This window comes from Pteronotus mesoamericanus, unplaced genomic scaffold (assembly GCF_021234165.1).
Source record: "Pteronotus mesoamericanus isolate MK-2021 breed Mesoamerican mustached bat unplaced genomic scaffold, CSHL_Meso_final scaffold_550, whole genome shotgun sequence".
NCBI classification, from domain to species: domain Eukaryota; kingdom Metazoa; phylum Chordata; class Mammalia; order Chiroptera; family Mormoopidae; genus Pteronotus; species Pteronotus mesoamericanus.
The window spans coordinates 1,394,173-1,414,533 of record NW_026555322.1 but is presented as its reverse complement, the minus strand read 5'-3'; the positions used below and the strand labels follow the sequence as shown (position 1 = coordinate 1,414,533).

The following is a 20,361-nucleotide window of genomic DNA, read 5'->3' as shown; positions in this document are numbered from 1 at the left end:
TGATGGTTTCCTTTACTGTGCAAAACCTTTTTAGTTTGATGTAGTCCAATTTGTTTATTTTAATCTTTTGTTTCCTTTGTCTGAGGTGATATATCAAATAAAATATTGCTATGAGAAACGTCTGAGATTTTACTGCCTGTATTCTTCTAGGATTTTTATGTTTCAAGTCTAACATTTAAGTCTTTAATCCATTTTGAATTTATTCTTCTGTGTGGTATAAGAAGTGGTCTAGTTTCACTTTTCTGCACCTACCTGTCCAATTTTCCCAACACCATTTACCGACTAACTATCTTTAGCCCATTGTATGTGCTTGCTTCCTCTGTTGAATATTAATTGACTATGAAGATGTGGGTTTATTTTTGTGTTCTGTATTCTGTTTCATTGATCTGTGTATATGTTTTTATGTCAGTAACATGCTGTTTTTATTACTATGGCCTTATAGTATAGTTTGATATTAGGTAGCATGACACCTCCAACTTTATTCTTGCTTTGCAGTCGCTGTTGCTATGCAGGGCTTTCTGTGGTTCCATATACATTTTTGAAATATTTGTTCCACTTCTGTGAAATAATGTCACAGAATCTTGATAGGAATTGCATTGAATCTATAGATTGTTTCAGGTAACATGAACATTTTAATGATGTTAATTCTTTCTATCCATGATCATGGTATGTGCTTCCACTTATTTGTATCTTTTTTAAATTCTTTCTTCAGTGTCTTAATTTCCCAGTACAGGCTTTTTACATCCTTGGTTAGATTTATTCCTAAGTATTTTATTCTTTTTGAAGCAAACGTGAGTGGGATTGTTTTATTAATTTCCCTTTCATAGTTCATGTGGCATAAGAACTACTAAACTTAGCAACACCATGGATGGAACTCAAGAGCATTATGCTAAGCAAAACAAGGCAGGGGGCAAAAGACAAATACCGTATGATCTCACCTATAAGTGGAACGTAACCAACAATACAAAGATGCAGGGAAAATAAGACCAGCATCACTGAAAGGAAAAGAAACCAACAGAGACAAGAGGGAAGGAGGGAGGGGTGGGTAGGGGAAAAGGAAGGGAAGGGGAAAGTCAAGGAACATATAGCAAGGACTCCTGGACAAAACCAAAGGGGAAGGATTGAGAGAGAGAGCGGGGTAGGGGGCAAGGGAAAGTGGTGTGGGGAAGGCAGAGACAAATGTATTTGGAAAAATAAATTTTAAAAAATGCAACTGATTTCTGGACATTAATTTTGTATACTGCTACTTTGCTGAGTCTATTTATTCTAGTCATTTTTTTGGAATCTTTAGGGTTCTCTATGTACAGTAACATGTCATCTGCAAATAAATACAGTTTTACTTCTTCCTTTCCAATTTGGAAACCTTTTATGTATTCTTGTCTGATGGTTGTGTCCAAGACTTTCTGTACTATGTTAAATAAGAGAGGTGGAAGTGGACATCCCTGTCTTGTTCTTGATCTTAAGGGAAATGCTTGTAGTTTTTGCCTGTTGAGTATGATGCTGGCAGTGGGTTTGTCATATATGGCCTTTATTACGTTGAGGAATGTTCCCTCTAATCCCACTTTACTGAGAGTATTTATCATAAATGGGTGCTGAATTTTATCAAATACTTTTACTGCATCTATTGATATGATTCTGTGGTTTTTATCCTTCATTTTATGTGGTGTATCACATTTATTGATTTGTGGATATTGTACTACCATTGCATCCATATAATAAATCCCAGTTGATCATGGTGTATTATCTTTTTGATGTTTGCTGTATTCAGTTTGCTAATATTTTGTTGAATTTTAGCATCTAAGTTTATCAGGGATATTGGCCTATACTTGTTTTGGTGGTGTCTTTATCTGGTTTTGGAAGTAGGATAATGCTGGCCTCGTAAAATAAGCTTGGGAGTCTTCTGTTCTCTTGAATTTTTTTGAAATAGTTTGAAAAGGATAGGTGTTAGTTCTCAGAATATTTGGTGCTGTTCACCTGTTTATCTGTCCAGTCCAGCGGTTTTGTTTGTTGGGAGTTTTTTGACTACTGCTTCAATTTCATTAGGTATAATCTGTCTATTCTGATTACTGATTCTTCCTGATTTAGTTTCGGAAGATTCGATGTGTCTAGTAATTTATCCAATTCATCCAGGTTGTCCAATTTGTTTGCATATAGGTGTTTATAATATTTTCTTACAATCCTTAGGATTTCTTTGGTATCAGTTGTTACTTCTCCTCTTCAATTTCTGAAAATATTTTTTTGAGTCCTCTCTCTTTTTCTCTTGATGTCTAGTTAAAAGTTTGTCAATCTTGTTTATCTTTTCCAAAAATCAGCTTTTGGATTCATTGATCTTTCCTATTTTTTTTTCCTTCATTTCATTTATTTCTGCTCTGATGTTTATTATTTCCTTCATTCTACTTATTTTGGGCTTTGTTTCTTCTTTTTCAAGTTTTTTTTAATTTATTCTTTGAAAAACATTTGTCTCTACCTACCCACCACCATTTTCCCTTGCCCCCTCCCTCCTTCCCTCCCTCAACTCTTCCCCTTTGGTTTTCTCCATGAGTCCTTGCTATATGTTCCTTGACTTTCCCCTTTCCTTCCTTTTCCCCCGCCCCGCCCCCCGGCCCTTCTTCCCTCTTGTCTCTGTTCGTTTCTTTTCCTTTCAGTGTTGCTGCTCTTCTTTTCCTTACATCTTTGTATTGTTGGTTCGGTTCCACTTATAGGTGAGATCATACGGTATTTGTCTTTCGCTCCCTGGCTTATTTCACTTAGCATAATGCTCTCCAGTTCCATCCATGCTGTCGCAAAGTTTAGTACTTTTTTTCTTTCTGCTGCGTAGTAGTGCATTGTGTATATGTACCATAATTTTTTGATCCAATCATCTACTGATGGGCATTTAGGCTGCTTCCAACATTTGGCTATTGTCAACTGGGCTGCTATGAACATTGGGGTGCATAGGTTCTTTTGTATTGGCGTTTTGGTGTTCTCAGGGTATAGTCCCAGCAGGGGAATCATGGGATCAAAAGGCAGTTCCATTTTCAGCTTTCTGAGGAAATTCCACACTGCTTTCCACAGTGGCTGCACCAGTCTGCATTCCCACGAACAGTATACTAGGATTCCCTTTTCTCCACAACCTCACCAGCACCTGTTGTTTGTGGATCTGTTTATGATGGCCATTCTGACCGGTGTGAGGTGGTAATTCATGGTGGTTTTGATCTGCATTTCTCTGATGGCTAGTGATGCTGAGCATCCTTTCAAATGCCTCTGGGACCTCTGTATCTCCTCCTTGGAAAAGCGTCTCCCCAGGACCTTTGCCCAGTTTTTGATTGGATTGTTTGTCATCTTGGAGTGGAGTCGAGTGAGTTCTTTATATAGCTTGGAGATCAAACCTCTATCTGATGTATCATTAGCAAATCTATTTTCCCATACGGTTGGCTCCCTTTTCATTTTGCTGATGTTTTCTTTAGCTGTGCAGAAGCTTCTTATTTTCAATAGATCCCACTTGTTTATTCTTTCCTTCATGTCCCTTGCTTTAGGAGACATATTAGTGAAAACATTGCTGCGTGGGATATCTGACAGTTTCCTGCCCATGTTCTCCTCTAGGACTTTGATGGTGTTGCAACTTATATTGAAGTCTTTTATCCATCTTGAGTTTATTTTTGTGTATGGTGTCAGCTGATGATCCAATTTCAATTTTTTTGCATGAAGCCGCCCAACTCTCCCAACACCATTTGTTGAAGAGGCTGTTATGGCCCCATTTTATGCTTCTGCCCCCTTTGTCAAATATTAGATGCCCATAGAGACCTGGGCTTATTTCTGGGCTTTCTATTCTGTTCCACTGGTCTATGGATCTGTTCTTATGCCAGTACCAGATTGTTTTGAGTATAGTGGCTTTGTAGTAGACTTTGATGTCTGATATTGTGATCCCTCCAACTATGCTTTTCTTCCTCAAAATTGCTGCAGCTATTCACGGTCATTTTTGGTTCCATATAAATTTTTCAAATGTCTGTTCTATTTCTGTGAAATATGTCATTGATACCTTAATAGGGATTGTGTTGAATCTATAAATTGCTTTGGGTAGTATGAACATTTTGATGATATTAATTCTTCCAATCCATGAGCACGGTATATGCTTCCATTTGTTTGTCTTTTCTTTAATGTCTTTCTTCAGTATTGTATAGTTTTCTGCGTACAGGTCTTTTACGACTTTGGTTAAATTTATGCCTAGGTACTTATTTTTCTTCTTGCTATATCGAATGGTATGTTTTTTCTGATTTCTTCTTCTTCTATTGCATTGCTGGTGTACAAAAATGCCTTTGATTTCTGAATGTTGAATCCTGGGGTTTTGCCTAATTCGCTTATTAAGTTGAGGAGTTTTTTAGTAGAGTCTACAGGGTTCTCTATGTACACTATCATGTCATGTGCAGACAATGATAGCTTTACTTCCTCCTTTCCTATTTAGATGCCTTTTATCTCTTTCTCTTGTCTGACCGCTGTGGCTAGGACTTCCTATACGATGTTGAAAAGAAGTGGTGAAAGCGGACATCCTTGTCGTGTTCCCAATCTCAGTGGGAAAGCTTTCAGTTGTTGTCCGTTGAGTATGATGTTGACTAAATTTTTCATATATGGCCTTTATTACGTTGAGGAATGCCCCATTTATTCCCATTTTGCTAAGTGTTTTGACCATAAATGGGTGCTGTACCTTATTGAATGCTTTTTCTGCGTCTATCGAGATGATCATGTGGTTTCGGTCTTTCCTTTTGATTATGTGATGTATTATGTTTATTGACTTGCATATATTGAACCATCCCTGCATCCCTGGGGTGACTCCCACTTGATCATGGTGGATAATCTTTTGAATGTATTGCTGGATGCAGTTTGCCAATATTTTCTTGAGGATTTTAGCATCTATGTTCATCGGCAAAATTGGCCTGTAGTTTTCTTTCTTCATAGGGTCTTTATCTGGTTTTGGGATCAGGGTGATGCTGGCCTGATAGAAAGAGTCTGGGAGTCTTCTCTCCTCTTGGATTTTTTGGAATAGTCTGAGAAGGACAGGGATTAGCTCTTCCTTAAATGTTTTGTAAAATTCACCCGTGAAACCGTCTGGCCCTGGGCTTTTGTGTGCCAGGAGTCTCTTGATCACTGCTTCCATTTCCCCAGCTGTTACTGGTTTGTTCAAGCTTTCTGTTTCTTCCTCCTTCAGTGTTGGAAGATTATGCTTTTCTAAAAATTTGTCCATTTCATCAAGGTTTTCAAATTTCTTGACATATAATTGTTCATAGTAGTTTCTGACGATCCTTTGTATTTCTGTGGTATCCGTTGTTATTTCTCCTCTTTCGTTTCTGATATTATTAATTTGGGTCCTCTCCCTTTTTTTCTTGATGAATCTGCTTAAAGGCTTGTTAGTTTTATTTATGTTTTCAAGGAACCAGGTTCTGGATTGGTTGATCCTTTGAATTGTTCATTTCATCTCTATGTGATTAAGTTCTGCTCTAATCTTGACTATTTCCTTCCTTCTACTTGCTCTGGGATTTATTTGTTGTTGTTTCTCCAATTCTTGAAGTTGTAGTGTTAGATCTTTTATTTGAAATGTTTCTATCTTTTTTAGGTAACCCTGTATTGCTATGAACTTCCCTCTCAGGACTGCCTTTGCTGTGTGCCATAGGTTTTGGACTGTTGTCTGTTCATTTTCATCTGTTTCCAGAAATTTTTTGATTTCTTCTCTTATCTCATTATTGATCCATTCATTGTTTAATAGTCTACTGTTCAGTCTCCATGAGTTTGCAAGTTTTTGAAGATTCACTTTGAGGTTGATTTCCAGTTTTAAGCCCTTGTGGTCCAAGAAAAAGTTTGGTATTATATCAATTTTCCTGAATTTGCTGAGGTTTGCTTTGTGTCCAATCATGTGGTCTATCTTTGAAAAACTGCCATGAGCATTTGGAAAGAATGTGTATGTTTCTTCTTTGGGATGTAAGGTTCTATATATGTCAGTTAAGTCTCTTTGATTCAGTGTGTCATTCAAGGCCACAATATGTTTATTAATGTTTTCTTTGGAAGATATGTCCTTTTTGACAGTGGGTTGTTGAAATCCCCTATTATCAGTGTGTTGGTGTCTATATCTTTTCTGAACTAGTCCAACAACTTCCTTATATACTTGGGGGCTCCTATATTGGGAGCATATAAGTTTACAATGTTGATGTCTTCTTGATAGATTCTTCCTTTAAGTATTATAAAGTGCCCCTCTGGTTCTCTCTTTATGGCTTTTGTTTTGAAATCTACTTTGTCTGATACAAGTATGGCAACCCTGGCCTTTTTCTCATGCCCATTTGTTTGGAATATTTTTTCCACCCCCTTACTTTCAATCTGTGTAGGTCTCTTGCTCTGAGGTGGGCCTCTTGTAGGCAGCATATGCGTGGGTCATGTTTTCTTATCCATTCAGCTACCCGGTGTCTTTTGATTGGGGCATTTAGTCCATTTACATTGAGAGATATTACTGATAGAAACTTACTCATCTTTTCTCTTTGTACCTGTGTTCCTCTCTCTCTCATTCGTTTCCTTCATCTGCTTAAACCAGTCCCCTTAGCATATCTTGGAGTGCTGGTTTGGTAGAGATGTATACTTTTAGTCTTCTCTTGTCTGGGAAACTCCGTATTTCCCCTTCTATTTTGATTGAGAGCCTAGCTGGTAGAGCAGCCTTGGGTGTAGGCCCTTGCTTTTCATGACTTGGAATATTTGTTGTCATCCCTTCTGACTTGTAGTGTTTCTGTTGAGAAGTCAGCTCCTAGGCGTATCGGGGCCCCCTTGTATGTTTCTTTCTCCTTCTCCCTTGCTGCCTTGAGGATTCTCTCTTTGTCTTTGACATTTGCCATTTAAATGATGATGTGTCTTGGAGTGGCCCTCTTTGAGTCACTCTTGAGTGGGGTCCTCTGTGCCTCCTGGATCCATGAGAGCCTTTCTCTCCTCAAATTAGAGAAATTTTCCATCATTCCTTTTTCGAGGAGGTTCTCTATCCCTTGCTCCTCTTCTTCTCCTTCTGGTATCCCTATTATACGGATATTATTGCGTTTCAGGTGGTCCTGCATTTCCCTAAATGTCTCTTCATTCTTTTTGAGCCATTTTTCCATTTGTTGTTCTTTCTGGGAGTTTTTTTCTACCTTGTCCTCCATCTCACTGATTCGATCCTCAGCTTCATCCAGCGTGCTTTGGATTCCTTCTACTGTGTTCTTCAAGTCAGAACTGGTATTCTTCCTATCCTCTTGTGTCTTTTTGATAGTTTCTATGTCCTTTTCCAGGCTGATATAGTTTGCTGTAAGATCCTGATAGTTTCTCTGCAGTTTCTCATAGTTCTCTTTGAGCTGGCTGAGCTCATTGAGCTTCCTTAGAACCATTGTTTTGAATTCAGTACCTGATAGTTCCCTTGCCTCTATTTCATTTAGCTCTGTGGGGAGTCCCCTTTTCCACTCATTTGGGGGGAACTTCTTTTTCTTCCCCTTTTTGTGAGAGTCTGTTAAGTAATTTACTTACTTATTTATTTATTTTTGCTTCTGCTTCAATTGGGCTGTCTAGGTTTCCTGACTTTGTGGATTAAACTTCTATGGTAGTAGTTGGGTCGTTTTATTTATTTTTTTTTTAATTTTTTTTCCTGTTCTTTTGGGCCTGCCTCTGATGATCTCAGTTGTTGACCCTTTATGACCTTGGGTCTATTGTTTGAGTCTTCCAGGAGTCTACTGTCTGTGTCTGACTCCTGCGTTGGGCAGCTCTGTGACCCCTTTGGTCAGGTATGGGCTATTTCTTTCCCCAACACCTCCGTCTCCAGTCTCTCCTCAAGACTCTCCCAGCCAGTCTGCACTCAGCCCCGCAGCTCACACGCGTACAAACTGTGTGCGGAGTGCACAAAAGTCAGGTTAATTGATTCCCTTATGCCTGAGCGAAATGGTAGCTGCAGAGTGGGAGGTGCGTTATCACCCAGGCTCCACCGGCCGCCATGTTAGTTCTCTTCACAAAGTTTCCTTACCAGTCTTTTCCCGGGCACCAGCCCACCCTGCTGCCACCTCTACCCAGAGATCAAGGAGAGTGGCTGCCACTGCAATTTTTGCATTGGCCCTTTAAATGTCTCTTTGCATCCCCAGCCACCTGTCTCTGGCAGAGAGTGCCCCTAAGCTTTTCAGGGTTGCGTTTTGTCTGTATTTTATTGGTTTTAGCTGCTGTAGTTTAGGGGTCCCTGTTTATGATTCAGACCCCGTTCTTCTCGGGTGGAGCTAACTGGCCGTTTCAACGTCCCTCTGGTGCCAGTGCCTGTGGGCACCCAGCCCACCCTCTCGAGCCTCCACCACACTTCTCACCCATTGGGATGTGTGAGAGTTGAATCCACTGTCTGTCCACGGCTCCAAGGCTCCTCTCCCACTATCGTTCCGTTGTTTTCCAGGTGATTACTCCACTATTTAGTCGCAATTCCCGTTTGGTCTTGGGGGGAGGAAATCAGTGTGACTCCCTTTCACTCCTCCAGCATCTTAATTCTAAAAGTACATTTTAATGTGAGTCATCACTCTGATATTTTCTTTCTTAATTTCATATTTTTGTATATTTAATTTTGATACTCTGAATTCAAACATCAACGCATGTATTATCTTATACCCCAAAAGAATTTTCCATTGACTAACAATTGTAGGTGAATTTATTGTATATAAGGTCATAGCTACACTTTTTGCACCAGGAACAACATTGGTTAAAGTTAAATATAATAGTTCTAAAAACTTAATGTATGCATAGCAAGTTCTAATCTCAGGCTTTAATACCATATATTGTTTTAATGGATATACTTCTTATATTTGTTCCTTCCTTTTTGTGCCTTCTGCCCTCCTCTGGTTCAATTCTCATGACCTCTTGCCTGCAAATGATTGCTAACTCATGTCCCCACTTTAAGTCACTTCTTTTTCCTCGTTGAATGCAGAATTAAATCCAGATGCCCTAATGAACACAATTATGGTTTGGTTCTATTCAGAGCTTTCAGTTATTGTCTTTAACACTCTTGTTTCCCCCCTCAAAATAAGTTTATTTTTCTACTGTTTTTATCTGAATGTTTCACACTTTTTAAAACTTATTTCTAAACCTGTTCTTCTCCAGAAAGCTTTTCTCAAACTCCTCAGCAGGAATACACAATATTTTATGTTTTATTGAACTTAAAAGATATTGATCTTGGGATTATAGTTTTTTCTATATACATCTTCCTTATTAAATTGTAAATTCCTTGAGATTAGGAATTATTTACTTGGCATTGTCATCTATGTGGAACAGTTATATATGCATAATGGAAAACTCAAGATAAACCATGTTTAAGTTCCAGCTCTACCAAATAATACATGTAACAAATTATTTTGATTATGCTGAATCCCAATTTCCTAACTTTCTTTTTTGTTGTTGTTGTTCAATTACAGTTGTCCCAAAATTTCCCCCATTGCTCTCCCCAGCCCTGCCCACCCCCTCTCCCACATTAAATCCCCACTCTGTTGTCCACGTCCGTGGGTCCTTTACACATGTTCCTTGGCTTGACCCTTCCCCTTCTTTCCACTGTTATCCGCCTCGCACCTCCTCTCTGGTCACTGTCAGTTTGTTCTTTATTTCCATGCCTCTAGTTCCTCTCTGGTTCTATTTTGATCATTTTTGGGGGGGGGTTTTGTTCATTAGGTTCCACATATAGATGAGATCATATGATATTTGTCTTTCCATGCCTGGCTTATTTCATTTAGCATAATGCTCTCCAGTTCCATCCACACAGTCGCAAAGTGTATGAGTTCCTTCTTTCCTTCTGCTGCATTGTATTCCATTGTGTAAATGTAACACAGTTTTTGGGTCCACTCATTTACCAATGGGCACTTAGGCTGTTTCCAGCACTTGGCTGTTGTAAATAACACTGCTATGAACCTTGGGGTGCATAGGTTCTTTTGAACTGGTATTTCAGGATTCTTAGGATATAATCGCAGCAGTGGGATCACTGGATCAAAAGGCAGTTCCATTTTTACTATAGCAACAAGAAAAATAAAGTACTTAGGATTAAACTTACCCTAGGAGGGAGAGACCTGTACTCAGAAAAATATAGAACACTGAAGAAAGAAATAAGGAAGACACAAGTAGATGGAAGCATATATCATGTTCATGGATTGGAAGAATTAGCATCATTAAAATGTCCATACTACCTAAAGAAACCTATAGATTCAATGCAATACTTATTAACATGTCAATTACATATTTCACAGATATAGAACAAATGTTTCAGAAATTTATATGGACCCATAAATGACCCTGAACAGCCTCAAAAATTTTGAGAAAGAAGAACAAAGTAGGGAGGATCACAATACCTGATATCAAACTATACTACAAGACCACTGTAGTTGAAACAGTCTGGTACTGGCATAAGAACAGACACGTAGATCAATGGAACAGAATAGAGAGCCCAGAAATAAACCCATGTCTCTATGGTCAATTAATAGTTGGCAGAGGGGGAAGGAGAATAAAATGGAGTAAAAATAGCCTCTTCAACAAGTGATTTTGGGAGATCTGGACAGGTACATGCAAAAAAAAAAAAAAGAAAAGAAAAGAAACGACCACCAACTTACACCAATTTCCCTACTTTCACAATGTGGAAAATGCCACTTTGCAGATTTGTTTTGAGGACTAAAGTTGTAACAGTTACCTTGTTTGACATACAGAAAGACCTTCAATAAGTGCTTATTCTTTCTTCTTAAGTCTTTCCAAACTGTGTACCATAGTACTTTTAAAAAAAAATTGGGGGGGAAGGAATAGAACTTACCCTTTATCTTAAATACTTAATTTATTTTTATTGTTGACGCTATTATAGATGTCCCTGTTTTATGCCTCTTACCCACCTCCATCAAGCCCCCGCCCCGCTTTGTCTGGCCATCTCCCACTGTTGTCTGTGTCTGTCTGTTATGCATATACATTCTTTGGCTAATTACTTCACCTTCTTTCATCAAGTCCTTACCTCCACTCTTCCCTCTTACAGTTGTCAGTCTGTTCCATGTGTCCATTCTTCTGTTTCTGTTTGGTTATTCAGTTTATCTTGTTCAATAGGTTCCATATATAAGTGAGATCATATGGCATTTGTCTTTCTCTACATGGCTTATTTCATTTACAATAATAATCTCCAGGTCCATCCATGCTATCATAAAAGGTACAGTTTCCTTTTTTACATCTGCATAGTATTCCATTTTGTAAATGTAGCACAACTTTTTTTTATTGTTGTTCTATTACAGTTGTCCCAACTTTTCCCCAAAGCTCTCCCCTGCCCTGCCTGCCCCCAGCTCCCACAGTCAATCCTCACCCTGTTGTCCATGTCCATGGGTCATTTATACCTGTTCCTTGACTAGACCCTACCCTTTCTTTCTCCCTTACCCCTCCTTACCTTCTCCCCTCTGGTCGCTGTCCTTGTTTCTATGCCTCTGGTTCTATTTTGCTCGTTTGTTTGTTTTGTTCATTAGATTCCTTTTATAGGTGAGATCATATAGTATTTGTCTTTCACTGCCTGGCTTATTTCACTTAGCATAATACTCTCCAGTGCTATACATGGAGTCACAAATAGTAAAAATTCCTTCTTTCTTTCTGCTGTGTAGTATTCCATTGTGTAAATGTACCAGTTTTTTGATCCACTCAGTTACTGATGGGCACTTAGACTGTTTCTGGCACTTGGCTATTGTAAATAATCCTGTTATGAACATAAGGGTGCATAAGTTCTTTTTAATTGGTCTTTTAAAAACTCTTAGAGTTTAATCCCAGCAGTGGATTCACTGAATCAGAAGGTAGTCCCATTTTTAGTTTTTGAGGAAATACCATACTTTTTTCCATGGTGGCTGCACCAGTCTGCATTCCCACCAACAGTGCACTAGGTTTCCCTTTTCTCCACAACCTTGCCAGCACTTGTTTGTTGATTTGTTGATGACGGCCATTCTGACTGGTGTGAGGTGGTATCTCATTGTGGTTTTAATTTGCATCTCTTTGATGGCTAGTGATGTTGAACATCCTTTAATATGCCTGTGGACCCTCTGTATGTCCTCCTTGGAGAAGTGTCTGTTCAGGTCCTTTGCCCGTTTTTTATTTGGATTTTTTGTTTTCCTGGTGTTGAGTTAGATGAGTTTTTTATATATTTTGGAGATCAAACCCTTGTCTGAGGTATCATATGCTTTCCCATGCAGTTGGTTCTGTTTTCATTTTGATGTTGTTTTCTTTAGCCATGCAGAAGCTTTTTACTTTGACGTACTCCCATTTATTTATTCTTTCCTTTATTCCGCTTGCCCTAGAGGGTATATAGGCAAAATTATTGCTGTGTGGCATACTGAAATGGTACTGCTTATGTTTTGCTCTAGGACTTTTACGGTGTCTCAGCTTTATGTTTAAGTCTTTTATCCATTTTGAGTACATCCTGGTGTATGGTGTAATTTGGTGATCTAGTTTGATTTTTTGCATGTACCATTCCAGTTCCCCCAACACCATTTGTTGAAGAGGTTATTTTTAACCTCCATTTTATGCTCCTGCCCCCTTTGTCAAATATTAATTGACTGTATAGACATGGGTTTATTCCTGGGCTCTCTGTTATGTTCCATTCATGTATGTGTCTGTTCTTATTCTGGTACCAGACTGTTTCGATTACAGTGGCCTTGTAATATAGTCTGATTTCAGGTATTGTGATCCCTCCTATTTTGCTCTTCTTTCTCAAGATTGCTGAGTCTATTTGGGGTTGTTTTTGATTCCATATAAATGTTTGAAATATTTGTGCTAAATTTTGAAATATATCCTTGGTATTTTAATAAGTATTGCATTGAATCTATAGATTTCTTTAGGTAGTATGGACATTCTAATGATGTTAATTATTCCAATCCATGAACATGACATATGCTTCCATTGATTTGAATCTTCCTTTATTTCTTTCTTCAGTGTTCTGTTTTTTTCTGAGTACAGGTCTTTTACCTTCTTGGTTAATTTATTCCTAGGTACCTTATTTTTCTTGTTTCTGTAGTAAATGGGATATTTTTCCCTAGTTTTTGTTTCTGATGTTTTATTGTTGGTGTACAAAAACGCCTTTGATTACTAAATATTTATTTGCTCTTGCTATTTTGCCAAATTCACTTACTAGTTCAAGTAGTTTTTTGGTGGACTCTATAGGTTTTACTATGTACACTGTCATATCATCTGCAAATAAGGACAGTATTACTTCCTCCTCTCCAATTTGGATGCCTTTTATTTCTTCTTCTTGTCTGATTGCTGTGGCCAGGACTTCCAGTTCTATATTGAATAAGAGTGGTGAAAGCAGACATTGCTATCTTGTTACTGATCTTAAAAGAAATGCTTTTAGTTTTTGCCCATTGAGTTCGATGTTGGCTGTGGGTTTTTAATAGATGGCCTCTTTATGTTGAAGTATGTTCCCTTTATTCCCACTTTGCTAAGAGTTTTTTTAAATCATAAATGGGTACTGGATTTTATTAGATGCTTTTTCTGCATCTATTGATAAGACCATGTGGTTTTTATCATTTTTATGTGATTTATCATGTTCATTGATTTGCAGATATTGTACCAAGTTTGTATCTCTGGAATAAATCCCACATGATCATGTTGTATGATCTTTACTACTCTTAAACTCGTCTCAATAAAATACCAATAAAGCTAAAGGCATGGAGGGCCTGAACTAGGGGAGTGTTATGGGAAATGGAAAGGTAGAGATGGATATGAAATAATGTTATAAGCTAGATTTGACATAAAACTGATTTGCAGGGGATAAGAATGGGTGTGATTTTGAGTCTGGAATATTATGTCAGATAATAAAGAAAAAGAGACCAAGAACTTGTTGGAAGAAATTAGTAAAAGACAATAAGTCTAGGCAATGCCATTTTAAATGAAGAATTATAGATACACCAGTAACTTCATGGGCTTCATGGAAATGACCTGGGGAACCAGTAATGAAAGGATGGGTTAAAATATTCAGCCTTGGTATTTCCCAATTCGAGTGTCAGTTTCAAACTTTGATTATTATAAGTGGGGAAATCTGGAATTATAGGTTGATCTATTAAAGAAATGAGTGTTCAATTTTAGGAATTCGTGAATGTCTATATTAGTAGTTTTCTACTGTCTTCTTAAAGGAAACTTGCCTCTCTAGTAAATTGTTATATTGCCACCAAATGATAATATTTACTTGGTATTAAAGATTTTAATGGTAAGTTCAAGATCTTACCACTATATTCAGATTGCATGTAATAGCTAATTCTGAAACAAGGAAAGTCCTGAAACACAGTTTAAACTCTATACCTTGCTGATTTTACAGTCAAAGTTAGATGAATCATGCATATATTTTAAAACAATTTAAAACGTAATTCAGAGGAGATGATATATATTATAGGGGTAAATTTTTAACTGTTCATCAAGTCATTTCTGACATGTTCCTAACTATAGTTATTCTTAGACACTTAATATTTAAAATGAGCCTTTTCTTAGTCCATACAGTGGTACTGAAATTTAAGCTTAGTTGACAATATCTAACATAACTTTTAAAATGAATATCTTTAAAGATTTTAAAATATGAAGTCCTACATACTTTTTGTAAAAATTAAGACAGTTGTACAGAAAATACAATGTTAAATTTTCTCCCTTCGTTCCTTTTCTAGCCCCACTTTTCAAACTTAACCACTTTTCAGTTTAATTTATATTTTCCATATTTTATATGGAGTGTATATTTAATTTTTTAGTGTTGGGAATTGAATATATTATGTTTAATGTTCTGTAACTTTGTATCTATTTAATATATCATTGGCATTTTTCCATAAAATTGTATGTGGTGTAAGTTTTGTCATTTAAATAACCAAATAGCAAGCAAATTTTTGATGTTTTGTGATTTATACCCTATAGATAAACTAATAATCTTTGGCAGAATACATTGTAGCTATTAAGAACTTTAGATAGAAGTATGGGCTTCAAGTGTAAATGCAGAAAATTTGGTATGTGCTATTTATTACAGTGATAAACACTATAGCATAACTTCTAGATGTTAGTATTTGAACATTATTTTATAGCTTTGAGAGGCCGTATGAGGCTTATTTGACCAGATGAATTTGCTAGTGTTTGTACAGCAATGGAACGTGTTTGCCCACCATGAGCAAAGTTTATGTGTGGTTCCAGGTGATTTTTAGATACTATTGGGGCAGTAGATCCAGATAAGTGGCAGTGTTTAAAAAATGACTTTCTTAGGATTGTCTGCTGTAAAACACAAAGTTCCAAGGCTGGGTGTTTTAATCCCACCTGTCATTATTGGTGCCCCGAATCATTCCATGAAGCTCATGAAGTCACTAGTACCCTTATAACTTTCCCTTTGGAATGGTATTGCCTAGACTTATCATACTAAATAAATAACTCTTGCCATATCAGACATTAGAGGAAGACTTAAGATGCCCATATTAAATTGCATACTTGATAAGCAAAAAGTTATTATCGTAGCCCCACAAGCACTTAGATATGAGGTGGTATGTGAAATAATATATACAGTTGATAAATGAAAATGATACCTCTAAATATTCATTAATGGGATATATAGTCTCACGTTCCTTTATTTTATTCATAGATACAACTTGGAATGAACAAGAAAAAGCTGAACTCTTTACAGATAACTTTTGTAATGTATGTGGAGTAGTGCTACAGTTTAAATCACAAAGGATTTCACATTATGAGGTAGGTTAAAAAGAATGGGAATAGAATCTAAAGTACATTTTTAAATGTAGCAGGTAAACTTCTTATGTTTTTTTTTTTTTTTGATCCTGTGAAGCAGGTGGTATTATTTCCCTTCGATAGATGAGGAGATGGGCTCAGAGAGGGACAGTACCTTACTAGCTTAAATTTGGAGAATTAGAGTTTAAATTTGGTCTTGTTTACTACAAAGATTGTCTTATTTTCTTCATGCCATTTTGTATCTCTTTGTGTTCATCAAGCCACTACTATATCTTTCATGTCTTTGTAGTAAATGTAAGGAAAACTGTTAATGTAAACTAAGGGCTATTATAGAACTCCAGAGTCTTCCTTTACAATAAATGAAGGCTATAAAAACAAAATGAGCCAGTCTTGCACTTGACTTAGCTACATATTCTTAGGCACAGAACTATAGAATTCTAGAGTTAGAAGAGGTAAAGTTTAATGTTCTTACTCTTCTGGCTTATTGATTAAAGAGCTGAGACTAAGAGTGATAGTGATTCTCCATAGTTAACATTGTCATGGCTGAGCTTAAAAATTATTTCTTGTAATTTCATATTCAGTGTTTTTTTTCATGTGCTGTTGCCTCCCATTTCTACATCATATGATGGGCTACTTGATTTTTTTTTCATCTATGGTATCTGGGTTATAAAAGTACTAGATCCATTTTCTTAAATAGAATGCCAACTCTAGTTTTTAAAACACCTTATCTCATTTTGCTCATTGCAAATCTTCTTGGCCACTATATTTAATTCCTTATTGTCATTGGGATTCAGTTAATATAATTACAGATGGGGAGATTGTGTTGGCTGTGGATTGAAAGGATTTAGGATCAAGACTTAATTCCACCATTGTTGAGTCACCCTGAGCAAGTCACTTTACCTCTCTGAGCATGTTTCTTGAACCTGTAAAATTGGGATGGTAAAATCTTTCTTACCATACTTGTGAAAATTAAATGAAATCAAATATGTGAGCATGCCTAGCTCATCCTCAGATTCCATGGCTCTAAGATTTAGAGTTAGTAAAGTGTGACACACAGTCCAAGGGCTCTATGATAATTGTGGTTGAAACCACTTGAATTTAAATGTGGAAAATAGCTTTTTATGGCCTTATGAAGTATTATTCAGTGGAGAAAATATACAAAATATGAGAAAACAAAAATCAATCATAATTCTATCACTTGTATTGTTTAACTTCTCTTTTACTTATATGATTCCAGTTTGCTTTCTGAAAACACACATACATTTTTATAAAAGAGAATTGTATGTGTTGTTTTGTACTTGTTTTTCATTTAAGAGCATATTGTGGACACTTTGTCCTATCATTACATCTTTTTTCTTTTATAATATTATAATATTTTAATATTCTAAATTGTTAATTATAATATTTTAATATTATACTTATTATTTATTAAATTATATTAAATTCTATTATCTTAAATTATTATAATTAATATTATAAATATTAATTATAATTTATAATATTTTAATAAAGCACTCCATTATGTAATATGGGATTTTTTAATTTAAATTTCAATGTCACCTGTAAGTTTGGTGCTTAAGCTTGTTAAACTGTCAAATCAAAACTATGCATGACTTCCCATGAATTCTGAGAAGGTGATTTTTTTTCTCTTTAGTGTACAGCTTGGTTAATACCATTAGACTATCTCAGTATAGTATTTATTGTATATGTAAATAAACAGTTCTGCAGGAGTTTTGAATTTTAATGAAGTTTTACTTATACGTTTTTAAGAAACCATTCTCTGTACTTTTATCATATAGAGATCTTCTATATTTCCTTCTAATACTCTTAAAATTTTATTTTTTTACATTAAAGCGTTTAATCTATCTGGTATTGATTTTCACATATGGAGAATGGTAACAACATTTCAAAAATACAGATAGCCAGGTGTCCCAGCATGATTTATTTGACAATCCATCCTTGCCCCACTGATTTGTAGTGACACATCTAATATGTACTAATTTTCATATATATAATATATATGACTGTGTGTTTTGAGTGTATTCTGTTTTTGTATTTCTCTGCCTGTGTCTACAATAACTTCAGGTTATTACTATAGATTTTTAAAAAGTCATGATATCAGGTAGGGAAAATTTATGTGACAAAAATGTCATCATGAAAGTTAAAAGACAAACTGCATATTTAGTCATATTTGTAACGCATATAACTAACAAAGGATTAGTGTCTAGAATATATGTGTATAAGGGACTTAATACATCAATTAGAATAAGAAACAACCCACTAGAAAAATGGAAAAGTAATATGAACAGGGTATAGATGAGATATTCAACTTCACTAGTAATCATACATGATATGCAAGTTAAAGTGATAATGAGCTATCTTATCAAAACCATAATGCTGGAAAAAATTAATATCTGATAACACTTAACACTTCAGGAATGTGTAGGAAGACAGAAACACTCATACACACTGCATTTGGAGTTGATACCTACTTCAGCATTTTTGGAGAAAAATTTTATAATACTTATTCAAACTTGAAAAATTCTTATACCTTGTGAACCAAGAATTTCTCCCTTAGGTATCTACTTTGAAGGAACTCTTTGACATGTATACTAGGAGATAAATTTACATATGTTCAGTACAGAAATGCTTGCAATAGCAAAATAAATAAAAACATAACTTCAGTGACATACAGAGTGGAATATTATGCAGGATGTTACATAAATGAACTACAGCTATATGGGTCAATATGGGCAAATATTAGAATTGTAATATTGAGCCATGGCTGGTGTGGCTTGGTTGATTGAGTGCTGGCCTATGAACCAAAGGGCCGTTGGTTCGATTCCCAGTCAGGGCACATGTCTGGATTGCAGGCCAAGTTGGGGGACATGCGAGAGGCAACCACACATTGATGTTTTCCTCTCTTCCTCCCTTCCCCTCTCTCTAAAAGTAAATAAATAAAATCTTAAAAAAATGAAATGTAATATTGAGTTTATAAAAAGCAAGTTGAAAAGGAAAGGATATGAATAGAATGATTCCATATTCATAAATGTTTTTAAATGAAAACAGTCTATAAAATGCTTATTGGTATATGCATATGTAGTAAAAGAACAAAAGCATGAAAGGAAATGATAAAGACCAACTTTAAGATAATGGTTACCTATGGAGAGAGAGCAAGGAGGAAGAGATTATGGGCATGAGGAGATAGGACTGTATATGTAAAATTTTACCTCTTTTAAAAAGGAGAATTGAAAGAAATATAACAAAATGTTAAAACTGGATGGTGGGTATGGGATTCAGCTATATTATTTCTCATGCTTTTCTGTATGATGAATATATTTTATAATTTAAAATATGTAGAGAGAGAGTGATTGCCTCACAATATGTACTCAGGAATGTTAGTTTCCCTTCTACCTACTCCAACATTTTTGTGGTTCTTACATATTTTGTTATATGTTTGTTCAGAGATTTTTCTAATGTGCTTAACCTAAAAGCATTAATTTCCCTACAGAAAGAGATTTGAGAGGTAGGCTGTGCAGGGCCGATACTCCTGCTCCATGGCATCATTGGCGACACAGGCATTTTCTATCTTTCTGCTCTGATGAATTAGTTTCTGTCCTCAAGATCTCCCGTAGTCCCAGATGACTGTTGGGACTCTGACCTTTACATCTTAATTCCAGAAATAAGAGGAAAGGTTAGAAAAAGGGCTCATCCCCTACCCTGTTAAGGAGGCTTCCCAGAAATTTCATCCAAAACTTACAACTTATTGGCTAGAATCTAGTCACATGGTGATATCTTGCTGAAACGGAGGCTGGAACATGCAATTTTTCAACTGGTTACATTGACTAAGATGTATAACTAAGGAAAAAGAAGAAAATTGGTATTAGGGAACAACTAGGAGTCCCTATCAAATATAAGATCCTAAATGTTACTGGCCTCTAAATTATAGCATTATTTTTACTTTCACTGAGATTTAGAGATTTGAAAGCATGTGAAGTTCTTTCATAAACTTGGTACACACCAAACATATTACCACTCACTGGTGCTGCCCTCAAATTCAAAGAGGTATAAATTTTAGGCGCCTCTGTTATTGAATAAACAAAGTCATATTATATCTTTTTTCAGAGTGAAAAACATGCTCAAAATGTTAGGTTTTATTTTCAAATGTATGGAGAACAAAATGAAGTGCCTAGTAAAAAACCGAAGATGGATGTTAGAAATTTTCAGGTGAGTGTCCTATGTTGATGTTGTAATTCTTAATTTTGAGTTACTGTATCTTTCTAACAAGATTGTCCTTATTTCAGGTGCATAAGAGTGAAGTAATGGACAGAAACAAATTTTGTGATCTCTGCAACATGATTTTTAGCTCTCCAGTTGTTGCTCAGTCTCACTATGTGGGGAAAGTCCATGCTAAAAAATTGAAGCAATTAATGGAGGACCATGATCAGGTATCTCCATCAGGATTTCTGCCAGAGATGGGTAAGATTATGTTTATTCTTTAGCTTCTATACAGGGTTTCTCTATCATTTTTTCCCCCAACTCTGTCATCAGTTTTTTCTCGAAAAGACTTACACTCTGAGAAAGTATATTGATTTATATTGATTCTTCTTCTTCTGCCCAGTTAATCTCTTTCTGTGTTCTTTTCATTTACTGTGGAGATTA

The 20,361-nt window shown here is 36.1% G+C and overlaps 1 protein-coding gene across 2 annotated transcripts in view; it reads left to right on the top strand.

Moving 5' to 3' along the window:
- The window catches only part of ZMAT1 (zinc finger matrin-type 1), a 50,016-nt gene that overhangs the window by 17,090 nt on the left and 12,565 nt on the right, over window positions 1–20,361 (top strand). For both annotated transcript variants that reach the window (XM_054561869.1, XM_054561868.1), the window contains exons 2-4: window positions 15,596–15,702; window positions 19,825–19,926; window positions 20,004–20,178. In XM_054561869.1, the coding sequence (XP_054417844.1) occupies window positions 15,596–15,702; window positions 19,825–19,926; window positions 20,004–20,178 (384 nt within the window). The remainder of the gene's footprint in view (window positions 1–15,595; window positions 15,703–19,824; window positions 19,927–20,003; window positions 20,179–20,361) is intronic.